This window comes from Acomys minous, assembly GCF_964271855.1.
Source record: "Acomys minous genome assembly, chromosome: 4".
Taxonomy (NCBI): domain Eukaryota; kingdom Metazoa; phylum Chordata; class Mammalia; order Rodentia; family Muridae; genus Acomys; species Acomys minous.
In genome coordinates this window covers 40,170,681-40,186,056 of record NC_140486.1, presented here as the reverse complement: position 1 = coordinate 40,186,056, position 15,376 = coordinate 40,170,681, and the positions used below count along the sequence as shown (strand labels likewise).

General features: G+C 43.4%; 1 protein-coding gene across 2 annotated transcripts in view; it reads right to left on the bottom strand.

Moving 5' to 3' along the window:
* PGGT1B (protein geranylgeranyltransferase type I subunit beta) overlaps window positions 1-15,376 on the bottom strand; it is a 40,636-nt gene extending 25,260 nt beyond the window's left edge. Inside the window, exons 1-3 of one of the 2 annotated variants that reach the window (XM_084779963.1) lie at window positions 15,031-15,376; window positions 10,221-10,339; window positions 687-754 (exon numbers count right to left, since the gene is read on the bottom strand). In XM_084779963.1, coding sequence (XP_084636089.1) covers window positions 687-754; window positions 10,221-10,339; window positions 15,031-15,170 — 327 coding nt within the window. In that variant the 5' untranslated portion in view covers window positions 15,171-15,376. Of the gene's footprint in view, window positions 1-686; window positions 755-10,216; window positions 10,340-15,030 lie in introns of those variants that run through there. The other variant, XM_084779964.1, reaches the window with a different exon arrangement.

The window sequence follows — 15,376 nt, the reverse complement described above, 5'->3', positions numbered from 1 at the left end:
AGCCCAGCTTGGCATAAAACTGATTACAGAATCCAGGCCAGCCTAAGTTTCATTATAGAGCCTCCTATCTCAGGCTCCCACATGCAGGGCGGTCACAGGTGTGAGCTTTCTCGCATCTGGCTTGTGAGGCTTTTTTTTAAAAAGAGATGAAAAGGGGCAGAGGTATGGCTCAGTCAGCAGAGCCTGGTATGCTTGAGACCCTGTGTTCCCCACACGTAATGGTGAGAGAAAAGAAAAGGGGGGGGGCAGGAAAGATCAAACTTTTCTCCACTTTCTATTATAAAGAAAGCTTGGTAATTCTGTGCACAAGCCGAGCACACAGCACTTGTTCTGGGCCTGCTTCTTTGCGTTGTTAGTGCTTCTTTATACCGTGGCCTGGGCTTGGTCAAAGCTTCTGTCCAAAATGCTGGGGAAGCTGGGCTTCCTCTGTAACAGTCACTAAGCAGGCGCCGGACGCCAGCACCTCGCGGAGCTCTCCCTCTGAGCCCAGCAGAAGTCCTGTCACACAGCGAGGCTCACTAGCTTCAGGGGAAGAAGCTGAGCACTGCAGTTACTGTCCCTCCAGGAAACCACTGACACTCAACACAGTAAACCTAGCAGCCTAGTTCTTCCTAAACGCCTCATCTGCTCTGTCACTAAAATCTCCTGACATGCTTTCCCCACCTTCCAACCTAGGGAGAACTAACCTTTGATGGATTGAATGGAATGCCCAGGTATGAAGAACCTCGGAAACCGCAGCGACTTAGATTCGACCCTAGAAAACAAAGTTATTTAAAATACACCATCTCTGAACAGAATCCAAGGCAGTGAAACCAATGATTCAGTACCAGTATTTTAGTACCAAAGCTCCATTTTCTTTTCATATACATATGGTGCGTTCGGGTGAGGCAGGGTGTACATGGCTGTGTGTGCATGTACCAGAGACCAAGAGAGGACACCAGGAGTCTGCCTCTGCTGTTCCCCGCCTCATAGTCACACAGGGCCTCACTGAGGCAGAAGCTTACTGTTTCAGCTAGGCTGCGAGCCAGGCCACGCTGCAGCAGTTGGGTGCAGGCACGCACAGCCATGCCTGGCTTTTATGTGGGTGCTGGGGTTGAACTCAGGTCCTCTGCCTTTCACACAAGTCCTCTTACATACTAAGGCTCCTGCCTCCTTTCCTCTGCGAGGTCGTGTTGAAGGCTCATTGGAAAACAAGCCAGAGGTTAAGTGACATGTTGGCGGTAACAACTCGCACAACAGGCTCTAGAACCTCATTTCCCAGCCAGTGTCTTCCAGCTTGACTCACTGCTTCCTGATGCATGAGGAAGCTAAAGGTGTAAGCTGCTCCATCGCCCCAGAGCACGCATATTCATAGCTCAGTCTAAGCCTCTGTCCCATGTGCCTGGCTTTCAAGTATGTAAGACACTCAAGTCCACAATTTCCATTTTTGTTCTATCTGTATGTTTCCCTTTTCTCACACACACACACACACAGACACACACACACACACACACACACACACACACACACACGAGACTGAAGTTGAGAACTTAAAAACACATCTCTCATCATGGGTTTAATGGCTGTTAGAAAATCAGTATGACAGATGAAAAGGTAAGAATGTACGAGCATACCAGAACTAATGAAAACTCAAGATGGCTTCAAAATGGGCTTTGATGCCATGAACTTTCCTGTATGACAAGTAGAAGACCAAATCATAACTTTCCCATTCTGTTCTCCAAACCAAGTGCTGACTGTACTTAGCCACTGCATCCCTGAAACCCTGAGTAGTAGCTCACACATCTTTGCAGAAATTAGAAACTAGTAAACTGAAAACATCCCACCCCTCATTTCTATTGGGAGTACTAATGGTGGCAGTAAATTCAGTGAACGCGCCTTATTTTTGGTAAGACTAAAGTCAGTAAGCCACTTAAGGTTTGTTAAGAGTAACTAAACCATAGGTTACTCCATACCCTCTCTCCCTCTCTCTTTTTGTGTGTGTGTATGTGTGTGTGTGTGTGTGTGTGTGTGTGTGTGTGTGTATGAACGTCAGGGTCTTCATGAACAAGGTCATACGCGCAGAAGTATCTGGTGCAGCACGATGGTGAAAGTTTAGAAGTGACAGGAAGACATCATGCGTTGTCTACCAAAGGGTACATTATGCTGATTTTGAAAGTAATTAGTGAAACTAAACAACAGTATGGAAATCTGTATCTGAACAAGAGAAAACAAAAGATATATAGCACATGTGTATGGTGTTTATAATTAGGCAAATGGTATATCCTTAACAGTCTAGAGGGAGTAAGGAAAATAGCAGTGTGTGGGATGAAGGCCAGAGACTTCCATCCTCTATGAGACACTGTCAATAAGCAGTCACCACAGAGGTAGGACCGGAAGGCACATACTTATCATCTTACTGCCTCAGACGATCAGAGTCCAGCACAAGTCTCAGCAGCTGGTATCAAAGCCGCTGCAGCACTGCCTTGCCTACTGGCAGCTCTAGAGCAGCCTGCTCCAAGCTTGGCCACACTGTTGGCAGATTGAGCTTCCTGTTACTGCGGGGCTGAAGTCACAGTTCCACTGCAGGCTCTTAGCTGGGAGCTCTCCTCGGCTCCTGAAGCCTCGCTCGTAGTCTCCCACACACGAGACTCCTACCAGACAGCAGCCATCACTCAGATTCCTTTCAAGAGTGGCATCCCTCTGGCTTTCTCGTCTGCTCTTTCATTGCATTTTCTGGCTGACTGTGACTGTACTGAGTGTATGTACACACGTACACACCTACACACACTGGCAGTGTGTGTGTGGGAGAGACCCCTATGGACATGCTGCATTTTAACATCAGGTGGTTAGTATAGCCTTCACTGTCATCTACTGCCCCACAGCAGTACCAAATACCTGCCTGGAAAGGAATAAAGCAGCAGCTTCGAGACAGGTTCAGCAGATTTCCACGCGGCACCCAGCAGTGACTTATCCTTCATTGTGACTTTGTTTTACTCATTTCAACGTGGGTAAGCAGTGGCAGAAAGTGTATTTCCTCTCTGATCTGAATTGAATATCAGCTTCCTCTTTTCCTTCCTGTTTTAAAGATCTCCTTCCAAGCTACCAACTCAGCAATACTTCAATATAAAAATCTGATCTCAATTCTACTTCTGCTTGAAAGAAGCTCTATGTGTATTTTGTGTGTGGGTCTAACCCTCATTGGGAAGATCGTGGGTCCCTCGATAACTTAGGACAATTCAGTAACATGCTTTACATACAGTCTGGCTTCAAAGGACATGCTTGAGTAAAATGTCACTTCCTTACAGAGAAGTGGACACACGTCTGCTTCTGAGGTTAGTTAGGTTAAAGTTATAACTCGTCTCAGAAACAGCAAAAAACTGATGCTCAACAATACTATAACATTAGGAGCCCTTAGCAGACACAGGGAGCCAAACTCTTCAAACGTATGTGTGACCTTTCCTCCTAGTACTTGTGTTCTATATGTAACAGCCTGTCTGAGTTAGTTTCTTCTATCTATCTATCTATCTATCTATCTATCTATCTATCCATCATCCATTCACTATCTATCCATCTATTTATCTATCACCCATCCACCTATGTACTCCCTATCATTCATTCCTCATCCATCCACCCATCCACCTATCCTCTGTATCCATCTATCCATCTCTCTCAGAGTCTCCTGTAGCTCAGGTTGGCCTTCAAACTGTTATGTAGCCAAGGCCTTGAGCTCGAGATTCTCCTGTCTCTGCCTCCCAAGAGATAAGATCACAGGCACACACCAACATCCAACATGCCCAGCTGAAGTTTCTTCCACTTCCTAACTAGAACAGTAACATCCTGCAAGTAGAATGTTGCAGGATTTTTTTTATAAGTGATAAAGGATATGTTCAAGTTGCAGTTTAGCAGGGACCATGGCTTAATAAACAGTATTTAAAATTGGTGAATTAAATATTATCAAACGTTTATCAAATAGAAACCAAGAGTCCCTACCGACTTTGGGGATTTTTAAAGAAAAAATTCATCAAATTAAAAAGTGTCCTTTCTTCTTTTCCATACAATGTCATCATGAAAATCTATTTACAGTCTTCAGAGACAGTCACAGTATAAAGAAGACAAAGTAGTATTTCTTCTCTATTGTAGTCTATGAATGAAGCTGGATTGAAAAAAAATAGTTTCAGTGTAAACACCAGCATCAAAGAAAGATCTTATCTCTCATGGCATGTTAACTAACATTAACAGGGCCCAAGAAAGGTGATTCGCCTATCAAACTGGCTTATAAGCCATACACTGAAGCATCAATGTTTTGAAAATGATGTTCATTAAAAGAACATATTTACCATTTTAAGTTCATTAGGCAATCTTTTCTAGTTCCTGTCAAGTTTGTTTGCTACTGGGATTTTCTTTATAATTCTAGAAACTTATCATTTCGTCATATTCAAGTTTAATTGCAACTTGCTCCAAATTTATCACAGCAAGTTGTCTATTCTAGGTGAAACTGAAGTTTTATTCTAGAGCACCATCTAGTGTTCATACTTTGCATCAGCAAAACAAATGGAAAGTTCCTGCCTCCTGGAATCAGTTGTACATAGAACTTGACAAGCTGTAGCGACATCTTGGGCCCTATCTCAACAGCACATGACAACCATGAATATGATGCCTAGATAATCGTATTTTAAGTTAAAACATCTCAGTTAATGGACCTTCTACTTTTGTGGCACTCCCTTCAAAGGCAGACAAGCGGAAATAAATAGGTAACAATAGAGCAAAAGAATAGAAGTTAATAAAAATAAGAGCTGAGTGCTGGGGATGCAGTGAGTATAATAATTTGTTTACATAACATGTGTATGCATGTTTATGACAAATTTTGAGCCTATATTATCAAAGAGCATGTTTAAAATGTATGATTGAAAGATAAACACTAATACTGACTTTTGCCTGATGACTGGATAGTATCACACTTTAAAAGTTATGGCTTTGCTATTAAGTTCAAAATAAAGCAATTATGTGACAAACAATATAAGATAGTGCATTGAGGTAGTCTTAAAAAAATACTGAGGTAGTAAGAGGACTTATAGTCTTAAAAAAATAATGTTGGGCAGGTTAAGATGTCTCACTGGGTAAAGGAGGCTGCCAGGCAAGGCTCATGACCTGAGTTCAATCCCCAGACCCCACAGAAAGGTAGAAGGAAAGAATCCATTCCATGAGTTGTCCTCTAACCTCCGTACACACACACACACACACACACACACACACACACACACACACACACACACACACCACACACCACAAGCTTATACACAATAAAAGGTTAATGAGAATTTTAACCACTTTAGCTAGAGGTGGTGACACACAGATGTAATTCCAGCTCTTGGGAGGCTGAGGCAGGGGAATGAGAGTTTGTGTTAAACCTGAGATACATAGAACAAACAAAACAACAAAAAAAAGGCTGACCTCAACAAAGGAAGTGCTTTCCATAAGAAGCTGTGTATTTCCCCTCTTTTAAGGGATGACTGTATTAGGAAAGGTAAATACATTCCAAATTATAGTTAGGTACACGTAGCAAAAGGCAATGCTTAGGTCACAGTGTCTGCATCATTGTGAGCTCAGGCTGCTAATACCATTGAAAGCTTGAGTCAGTCAGGGTTTGAGTTCCACCTTAAAAGTTAGATTTCTGCACTAAGCAGATAGAATTCCAGTGAGAAATGTGGTAATTTTGTTTTAAAATGTATGTTTTTATGAATATAAAACTAATTCTTCACAGGACTCAAGAAACATAAGGCTTTCTTATGAGGAGGATGTGCCCAATTCCTTGTTTAAAGATATCAAGGAAGACCCAAAAGGACTGAAAGCTGGATAGCTAGGCTGGGGTGTAGGCCATGGAGGGCACTCACTTGCCTAGCATGCTCTGGGTCTCGGTTCAAGCCTAGCTCCACAAAACAAACAAACGCACATGTGAAACAAAACCAAACCACAGCTGTTTTTATGTCTGCTTTCTAAATTGCACAGATTAGTTTTAGAAGAAGACTGAGACCAGGTAAAGAGATGGCAGATGAAGGACCACCCCCCACCCCCCACAACCCCACACCCCCCACCCCGAGAGGCAGGGTTTCTCTGTGTAGCCCTGGCTGTCCTGAACTCACTCTGTAGACCAGGCTGGCCTCAAACTCAAAGTGATCCGCCTGTCTCTGCTTCCCAAGTGCTGGGATTAAAGTGTTGCCACCACACCCGGCACTGGAGGACTTTCTTTTTCTTTTCTTTTTTAATTTAGGGATGCGCTTGAGAAAAATGACAGCATGGACTTTCAAGCACAAATTAAGATGCTTAGCAGTGCTACTTTCTTTGAGATGGTAAGGGCTGAACAACTAGTCTCTCTTCCATGTTGGGCGACTCTGGTAGAGACATTTGAAAAGTTCTAGTGCTTCCAGTTCTGTGAGAAGGGCCTGTTTGCATCCTCTATGTCTTTCTGCTCATTTCTTCTCTGGCCAAAATTCTTCCTGAAGTACTTTCTTAAGAGACTGATCTGAGCCATCAAAGACCGGTGGAGTCATACAAACACAAGACTAGGGATGGCTGGGTCGCCATGCTTTTCAAACTGATGCTGCCATTTCCTAAACATATACTGTGCCTCACCTAACCTACACAAAACCACACTCTCTATAGTTTTTTTTCTTTCTTTCTTTTTTCAAGTAGCCAGCTAGGTGTGGTGGTAGGCTGAAAATTCCAGAAAGTTGAATCAGAGAGACCACAAGTTTAAGAGTAGCTCAGGCTAAATGGTAACTTTTAGTAGCCTGAGTTACAGTGAGGGCTTGTCTCAAAAAAGAGACAAAGACAGACAGGGCAGAGAGGAACAATTTGAAAGTATCTACTTAGAAAGAAAGAAACCATAGCCAGGTGAAGTGGCGCACAGCTGTAATCCTAACACTCAGGAGGCAGAGGCAGGCAGATCACTGTGAGTTTGAGGACAGCCTGGTCTACAGAGTGATGCCAGGACAGCCAAGGCTATACAGAGAAACCCTGTCTCAAAAAAAAAAAAAAAATGAAAGAGAGAAAGGGAGGAAGGAAGGAAGGGAGGGAGGGAGGAAACAAACAAACCAGTTAAGTATTTCTCCTCTCACTAGTCAGCCTTCTTACTGATGGCCCACATTATCTGACACGGTCTGTTATAAGGAAAATGCCAATTCACGACAGCCTGAGAGTAACAGCGGTTTACTGCACTCAATCATTAGAGACCATACACTCCACCCTAGTGTTTCCTCTCCATCCCTACAGCCTGTTACTAACTTATGAAGCCTCTGGACCTCACTATTTTATCTTTAGGATAACCTCTCACTAGTGCTCAGGGAAGAGAGTACACAATTCCCAACCTGATCTGATTCCTAAACACTTCCTGTGATAAGAAGAGCCCAAAGCTCCAAAGGTCCTTCTTATCAGAGTAAACATTTACTAAGAAGATGCCAGGAGAGTATTTACAATCCCAGAGTTGAGTGGCTGACTAGTTACAATATCTCAAATGTGACACGTGGCACTTGAGCAGTGAGGCAGCACTGCAACCCGAGAGCTGCCACTTCAGTCCAACTCCATCCTTTAAACAGCCGTGCAAGGAGTCACAGTTCTTTTTTGAAGGATTCAAGCTTTGATCAATTTACAATGTATTTTGATCGTATTCATGACTCACTCTTCTCCCCGACCCCTCCCAGATCCACTGCCACTCCTCTCTAGCCCCCCTCCCCCAACTCTGGATCCTTTAAAAAAAAAAATAACTCCAATTGTGCTGCTCTTAAGTGTGGGACTATCTACAAAAGAAAACTGTACAAAGAACACTGTCCTGCTCCCCCTTCTAGAAGTCACTAACTGTTCCCAGCTCCTCGGGGATGAGAGCCTGTGACCCCGCCCCCTCCCTCCGTGCTGGACCATTGACTGGCTTGATCCTGTGCAGGTCTTGTTCAGGTGACCACGCTGCTGTGGGTGTGTGAATGCAGCAGGCCTGTTACTATCAGGAGACAGTTTTGCTCCTATCCTCCCCAACCTGGGGCAGGGGCAGGGAAAGAGAGAGGGAGGGAGAGGGCGAGAGGGGGAGAGAGGGAGGGGAGAGGGGAGGGAAGGAGGGAGGGAAGGAAGCAGGGAGAGAGAGAAGGGTCTCAGTAATGTCCGAAGCTGGTCTAGAACTCCGGTCCTCTAGCCATCCTCCTACCTCAAGTCGCTGGCCCTGTATGTTCTCAATGTATCATTTAACCATCCACGACAGGCTTTAGTCAAGCCTCCCTCTATCATTTTACTACTACATAGCATTTGAACTACTTTAGTTTGAAGAATACCCATTTTGTTTCTAATTGGTTACTATAACAAAACATTTCTAGTTCATTTTCTGAAGTTAGTAGCAAACTACCACAATTGTGATTCTCATTTCTGTGTGTATATATGTGTATGGTCATGTGCACGCCACAGCACGTGGGTGAGGGTCGGAGGACAGCTTGCTACAGTTGGCTCTTTCCTTCTATCTTGTGAGTCCTGAAGATCAAATCCAGGTCACTGGGTTTGGTAGCAAGATTCTTTCACCTGCTGAGTGATCTCATCCACCCAAACTTGCCATGCCTTCTTACTTGCAGTTGCTGTGAGCTATCCTTGCCCCTCCTCAGCTGCTGACAGCACATGGCAGTCCATCGCTGCTGTCCTCTTAAAAGAACACCAGTCTCAACTCAAGCTCCGCCCTAATTACATATGCAAAGCCCTGATTCATCCAATCCAATGTGAGGTTCTAAGTGAACATAGCTGTGTGGCTTCCATCAGATATAGTACCGTATACATGAGAAATTTTCAGATTAGATCAAAAAAAGAAAAACCACACTGCAAAAATTACAATACAAACTTGATAGTTTGAATATTTTTCGTTCCACCAACAGATTATTAAATATTCTCTCCCCATAGTCTTGCTAACTTCTAAAATTTTGCTAAATTGATGAGTTAGGTAAAAAATAATGTGCCATCATTGTTTTATTAGAATATTTTAATTAGGCAACCACAGTTTTATTCAAATCCATCATGTATCTAACTTTGTTAGCATTCATTCCAAAAAACTTAAATATGTATTTAGTCAAATCTAACAAATGATTCCTTAATCATCTCCAGATTCCATTTAACATTTAGTTATTAAACTCCATAAACTTTATATGATGTAACAAAAATCATAAATATGCACCAATGAATTGCAGAGGCAAAATCTATGTGGTCTACAAGCTAATTATCAGAGAAAATATGTGGAGAAGCAGAACGTATTCTAGACTAACCATGAAAACATAGAAGAGAAAAGGGGGAACTCAAGGGACTGTCAGTTTAACGATACAGAGAGGGAAGAAAAATACCCTCCAGGAGTTTGCAAACACAACAGAAAAAAAAGCTATTTAAAGCTGAAATGACTGATGGGGGGGGGGCAGCAAATAGGTTGGGGGAAAAGAACACCAAGAAGTTCATGTAACTAACAATATAACAGACTTGCAAAAATCACAATTCTAACTCCATAGACACTTTAAAGCTGTTGCCGAGTATAATAAACAAAAGGGAACACACCTGTCAACACTAAACAACTCGCAAACTCCTGTGAAATGCACAGGATGACAACTCCAGAAGCGCCTCCCACTGCCTTTTATGAGTTACAGAGAACAAGTCTAAGCACACATCATGACTTCAGGTAATCTGAACTACATATATATTTTGTATAAACCAAAGATATACTGTGTACTTCTTTCTCTCAAAATATGTATATCATGAAGTTATGAATTTTGGAGAGTTTAAGCTTTAAGAAATACAGTAATTGACCAAGAGAAATTTTCTGAATAGGAAAAAGCAATGGCCGAGAACAACAACAACAACAACAACAACAACAAAAACAGCCCAAAAAAACAAAAACAAACAGAAAACAAAATGCTAAAAGACTGGTCATATGTAAACATCAAATACAAATAATTAATGAATGAGTCATTAATGTAGGCATATCCAACACAGTGTGCTGCTACATCTGTGAATCTCAATTTCATTCCCATGGCTCTAAGGTGTTTTCTCCACACAGATTAGTGTCAATGCTAGTTACGTGTTGTATCTGAATAGAAAAGGGGCGTTGAGCTACAAGAAAAAACAGGATATGTAAAGTATGCTAAGAAAACGAGTACTATGATTTGCCAGCCCCATGCACACCACGCCAAGAACAGCGAATCATACTAAAAATAAAATGCTAAAAACTCACTCACTGTCTTCTGTGGGAAGGACCTGCAAGGAATAAATCCACTCTATTATATCATCTTTGTTCACCACATCCAAGGAGTCCAGCATATCCAGGCCGGAGAGCGCAAAAAACGCAATCGTTAACCTACAAGAAAACCAAAGGAAAACATCACCTTAACTATCACACCAATGAACTATTTCTGGCTTAAACCCAAAACAAAATAAGGCAAAACACCAAAGGAAAAAACAACAACAACAATCAAAAACCCTTCATTCTACTTTGAGAGTAACTTAAACGTCAGCCACCCACCTTGTCAGATAGAAAACGTAACAAATAAAACCTCACGATGTACTCTTAGTAGTTGTGCAGTACCAGCCAAAACCTTGCTTTACTTTTTAAGGGGACTTTTGGAATCATAGCGCTACTGCCCTGTAGGATACAAGAATCCACCGAAGCTTGCTTATGAGCAACCTGAAGGCTAAAAGCAGTGTTATGCATTTATTGTGTGTTCATGTCTGTCTGACACACTGGTAGAATTATTATTATTATTTTTTTAATTAGGGATGTCAGAATGGAGTTGTGTGAGGAGTATTCTGAGTGCTAGGAGAAACCTCCAAGAAAAGAAGACAAGAGTTGTGACCTCAGTTTCTTCAAAAACATGGAACTGTTCTTGGATTCTGTTGCCGCGCCCTTCCCGGAGTAGTGGTCAGTTTACTCATTACAACTGGCTGCTGTTGCGTCTTCATATGCCCCTACGAGAAAAAGCATGTTTCTGCCGCTTGCAACTTGCCCATCACTGTCACGTGCAGCTTGCCCACGTGATTTGGACACTTTACTTATGTGACTGCTCTGAACCCTCTGAGTAGAAATTGTTTGGTGTTCCTAGTAAAGCTGGTTACTGCATGTGACTTTAGTCTGCCTAGATCATGGGCTTCGTTCTCTCAGGTCCCACCACCAACTCGAGTGGCAAACAGTTGGGGGGGGTGGGTTGTGCACAGGAGTACAGGCGCCTGGGGAGGGAGGCTGCAGCTGTCAGATTCTGTGAAGGTGGGGCAGCAGACAGTTTGTAAGGGAACCACTGTGGGTGCTGGGAACTGAACTTGGGGCCTTGCAAGAACAGTACACACTTTTAACTGTGGGCTATCTCTCCAGGGGCACCTAGCTCTTCCTAAAGCTGCTTGCTTAACATTTTAGAAGAATGCAACCTGACTTATACGCAGCCCTCCCTAAGATCTGCACAAAGACAGCTTCATGGCTGAAGACACTTGAAGGTTCCAGTTGGAAGTGGTTATTCAAGAAAGGAGCAAAGCAAGGGTTTCTTAGCCTGGGAACCTGGACAGTTCACACAGAGCAGTATTTCCAAATTATTGTCAGACCGTTACTACTACACCCTCAGGACACACCACTCACCTGTCTCAAACCAGTAGAGCCAAATTCTCTATCTCTATCACTGCCAAAAATGATCTCTGAAATTTTGTTGTTAATAAAAAATGCAACTCATTGGTGAAACAGTAAAAAATATACTTATTTTCGTGAGGCCAGTGCCATTTGAAACATAAAAATTATTTATTCTCTGAACATAAAAACTACAATGGTTACCTTAAAGGGAATAAGAGATAAGCTATTCTGGAGCCAAATATAAGGGACCATGGCGCAGGACCATAGATTTAGGTCACCTCAAATTCTGCATTCCAATGTAGTTAGAGTTTGACCAAGTTTTTAGTAACAGAACAAAGAAGGTCATAAATTAAATCACTTTTCAAATATTTGGTGGAAATATTAGGTAGATGTTAAAGGAGGAATTCTCTGCACTAGACCCCTTACTTATTTTTCGACACTACTAGGCTTTTGGTTGGTGGAAGTCTGTTAATACGTTTCAAATGTTTTTAGTGACAAGGATGTTAAGCCAGACACAGGGGTGGCCATGGAATGACTAGTAAGGGGGCTGAAGATAGGCCACGATAAACTGCAGTTTGAACGAGACCTGCAACATTCCAACCTCTCCACAAGCACCGTCCTTCTAAGCAGTTAGCCAGCCTTGGAAGAGTTTCAGTGAGGATGCAGCTCATTCCAGGAACTTTGACAGCACAATAAACAGAAAAAGTGTAATTTACAGAAATGGCAGATCAGAAAATATCCCTGGGTGCCTAAATATATGAACATTAGCCCAAGAGCTGGGTGTTTTGGCCAGTGTGGTTGCTCACACCTATAATCCCAGTACTCAAGAGCAAGAAGCAAGAGCCAAGCAAGCTTGAGGCAGGTCATGGACAACACCGTGAGACCCTGCTTCTATAAACAAACAAGGAAACTAGGCTGCTTTGTATCTCTCAGTAAGAAGAACACAAGCAACTTAAAATCAATAATGAACCACAAAAAGCAAACTCAAAACCAAAGTGAAATACAGATTGAATCAAGAGAAAAAAACGCACAAAACACTGTAACTCCAATACACTGTTATCTTTTAAATGATATTATTAATGAGCTATAAAAATATTTTTTTTTAAATTCTATAGCAGGGGCTGGAGAGATGGCTCAGCAGCTAAGCACACTTGCTGCTTTTGCATATGACCTGAGTTCGGTTCCCAGCACCCACACTGGGGAGCTCTCAACCACCTGAAACTCCAGCTCCAAAGGCTCGAATTCCCTCTTCTGGCCTTCACAGGCACTTGCATATATATATATTTACCTAGACACACACATATACATAAATAATTATCCAAAAGTTCTGTACAAGGGCAACACACTAGCCGGTGAAGACGGCAGCCCTCAGCCCATGCACTGAGATGGCACATATGCACTAATATATAACAGTTGGTGCGGAGTACAGTTATCTAAGGAATTATGAGTTCAGACAATTTTTATGGTTAGGTTATGAGTATGAGTATATTGTGTAGCGCCAACATGCACTACTCTAGCTTTACAAATCATACACAAAGGGACTTTGAAAATGCAATCATAAATCTTTACTAATAGCTAGGTTAAACATCATCTCTTCACTGTTACCAATGGTACAAGTTTTGGACATTTTTAAATGTTGGGATTAATCCATGGCCGGCAGCATGCTAGGAAGTTGTTCTACCACGGAGCCACATTCCTATCCCTGGAAAGAGTAGGGATGTGTATGCATGTAGTACATGATGTGTAGGCATGTGGTACATGATGTGTAACAACTCCTGTGGCCAATCAGTAACTGAGGATAAAGGAAAAAGAATAAACAATATTTTACAGTTTTCTTTTTAAAGAATCTGTTCATCTTGCTGCCACTGTGAAGGCTCACTGGCTGCTCTTCAAGAGGCCTGGGGTTGAAGTCTCAGCACCCATGTGATGGTTTCACAACCATCTCCGGTTCCAGGGCCTCTTCTGGCACCCAGAGGCCCCAGGCACAATGCAGCAAAATACCCACATACAGAAAAAATTTTAAAGTTTTCAATACTTTTTAAAAAATTGTGTTCATTCTTTAGGGCCCAGCTCATTGTTTGACAAACATGTATTTATGCTTTTTCTATGGCAGCTGCCACCAGAGGTCCTAGTGCAGCGCCATCCTGTAAGCCCTAGTGAGGTGATGGAAAGGTTGAGAAACAACAGCCAGTGGCTAAAACTCGGGAAGAACTTGAAGTGTGTTGGTTATTGTAAGAGAACTGAATATTAAATCATATCTAATTAATTCAGATTAAAATAGCAGCCCCAGAGTTATACGCAAGACAGAATTCTATGTGACAAGAAGTTATTAAACAAACTGGTAAGTGCAAGATGTCAGGTGACAGTCAAGAAAGGCCTCTCTACAGAAATCTGGATTACAGGGCATGGGCTTGCTATTTCCTTCGGAAATTCTGTATTAATAGGCAGCACAGAACTCTACTCAAGAGTGCTAGCCTGCCTTGCTCGGCTGTATTTCTACACCTACTACAGTAAGGACTTTCTTGATCACATTTGTAGAAGTCATCTATAAAAATCCTCAAATGGAACCAGTCACGAAGTGTTCAAAATACAGTGGAAGCTCCTAGTTCAGAAAATGTAGGGGACCCCAGAGCAAAACCAATGTGTTACTGGGCGTGGTGGCTCAGGTCCTGAATGCCAGTACTTGGGAGGCAGAGGCAGGCAGTTCGCAGAACACCCCGGTCTACCTTGTGAGATCTGGTCTAAAATAAAACAAAACCCAATGTTTCTTATCATCCGACCCTAGGTAGCTCTGAAGCGTCGCTCCAAGACACAGCAGTGTTTTCTCGGTTCTACTCCTACAACAGTTCCTTTGACCTCTGCCATTTGTCAAACATTTGCCAATTCCAGTCTTACCGACCCTTTTAATGCTGCCATTAGACTTACAATTCTTCCTAAGTAAACTTCTAATCCCATCTTAGTAGAGGGTGTCCCTGCCTTTCAATTAGAGCTAATTAGGGGGCAGGGCAGTCCAGGCGCGATGGTGGACAAACGCTCTGTATTTTGCTTTTGTACACGTAAAGAAAGAACAGTGACTCACAGGATGTTAAGGAAGCGGGAGGGGTGGGGTGGGGGGAAGCTCACGGAAAATGGTTGGGAAGTGAAAAGAGGCGGAACCAGGAGATTCCAAAAGTCTTGAGCTAGGAGATCCACACCCCTCCCAAAGAGCAAGGAGTAGGTGCCCGCAGCCGGCGGCGACGCCCGGAGCGAGGCCGGAGCAGAGTAAGTGCAGAGTGGCGGGGAGCCCGGGGCCTCGAGCGGACGCGGCACGGTCAGGATCCGGGCTGTCGCCTGGCCCTGCGAAAGCGCAGCCCCGCGGGTCCCCGCAGTCCAGCGGCTCCGCGGCGCGCATCCCGAGGGCCGCCATCACCAGCCCCGCCGCGGCAGCCTCCAGTTACCTGCTGGTCTCCAGCGAAGAATACCGTTCCGGCAAGACCTGCAGGCAGCGCTGGAAGAACCTCACGTGCCGGTCCCGCAGGAAATCCAGCCGCTCTCCTTCCCCGCTCCCCGAAAGCCTGTCGTCCTCCGTGGCCGCCATGCTGCTCCGGAAGTGACAGCTACCGGCGATCCGGAAGCAGTTGGAGTGCAGTCAACACTAGCAGGCTACCCAGAGGTGCCTGGTTTGGGGCAAGGAGCTTGACAGAGACCAAGAGGACTGTGGGAACCCCATGATGTCGACCACCAAAAATCTCAGTAGTGCATTTTGTCTCTCTTCTCCCTAGGATGGGCAATCTTTTCTACTCA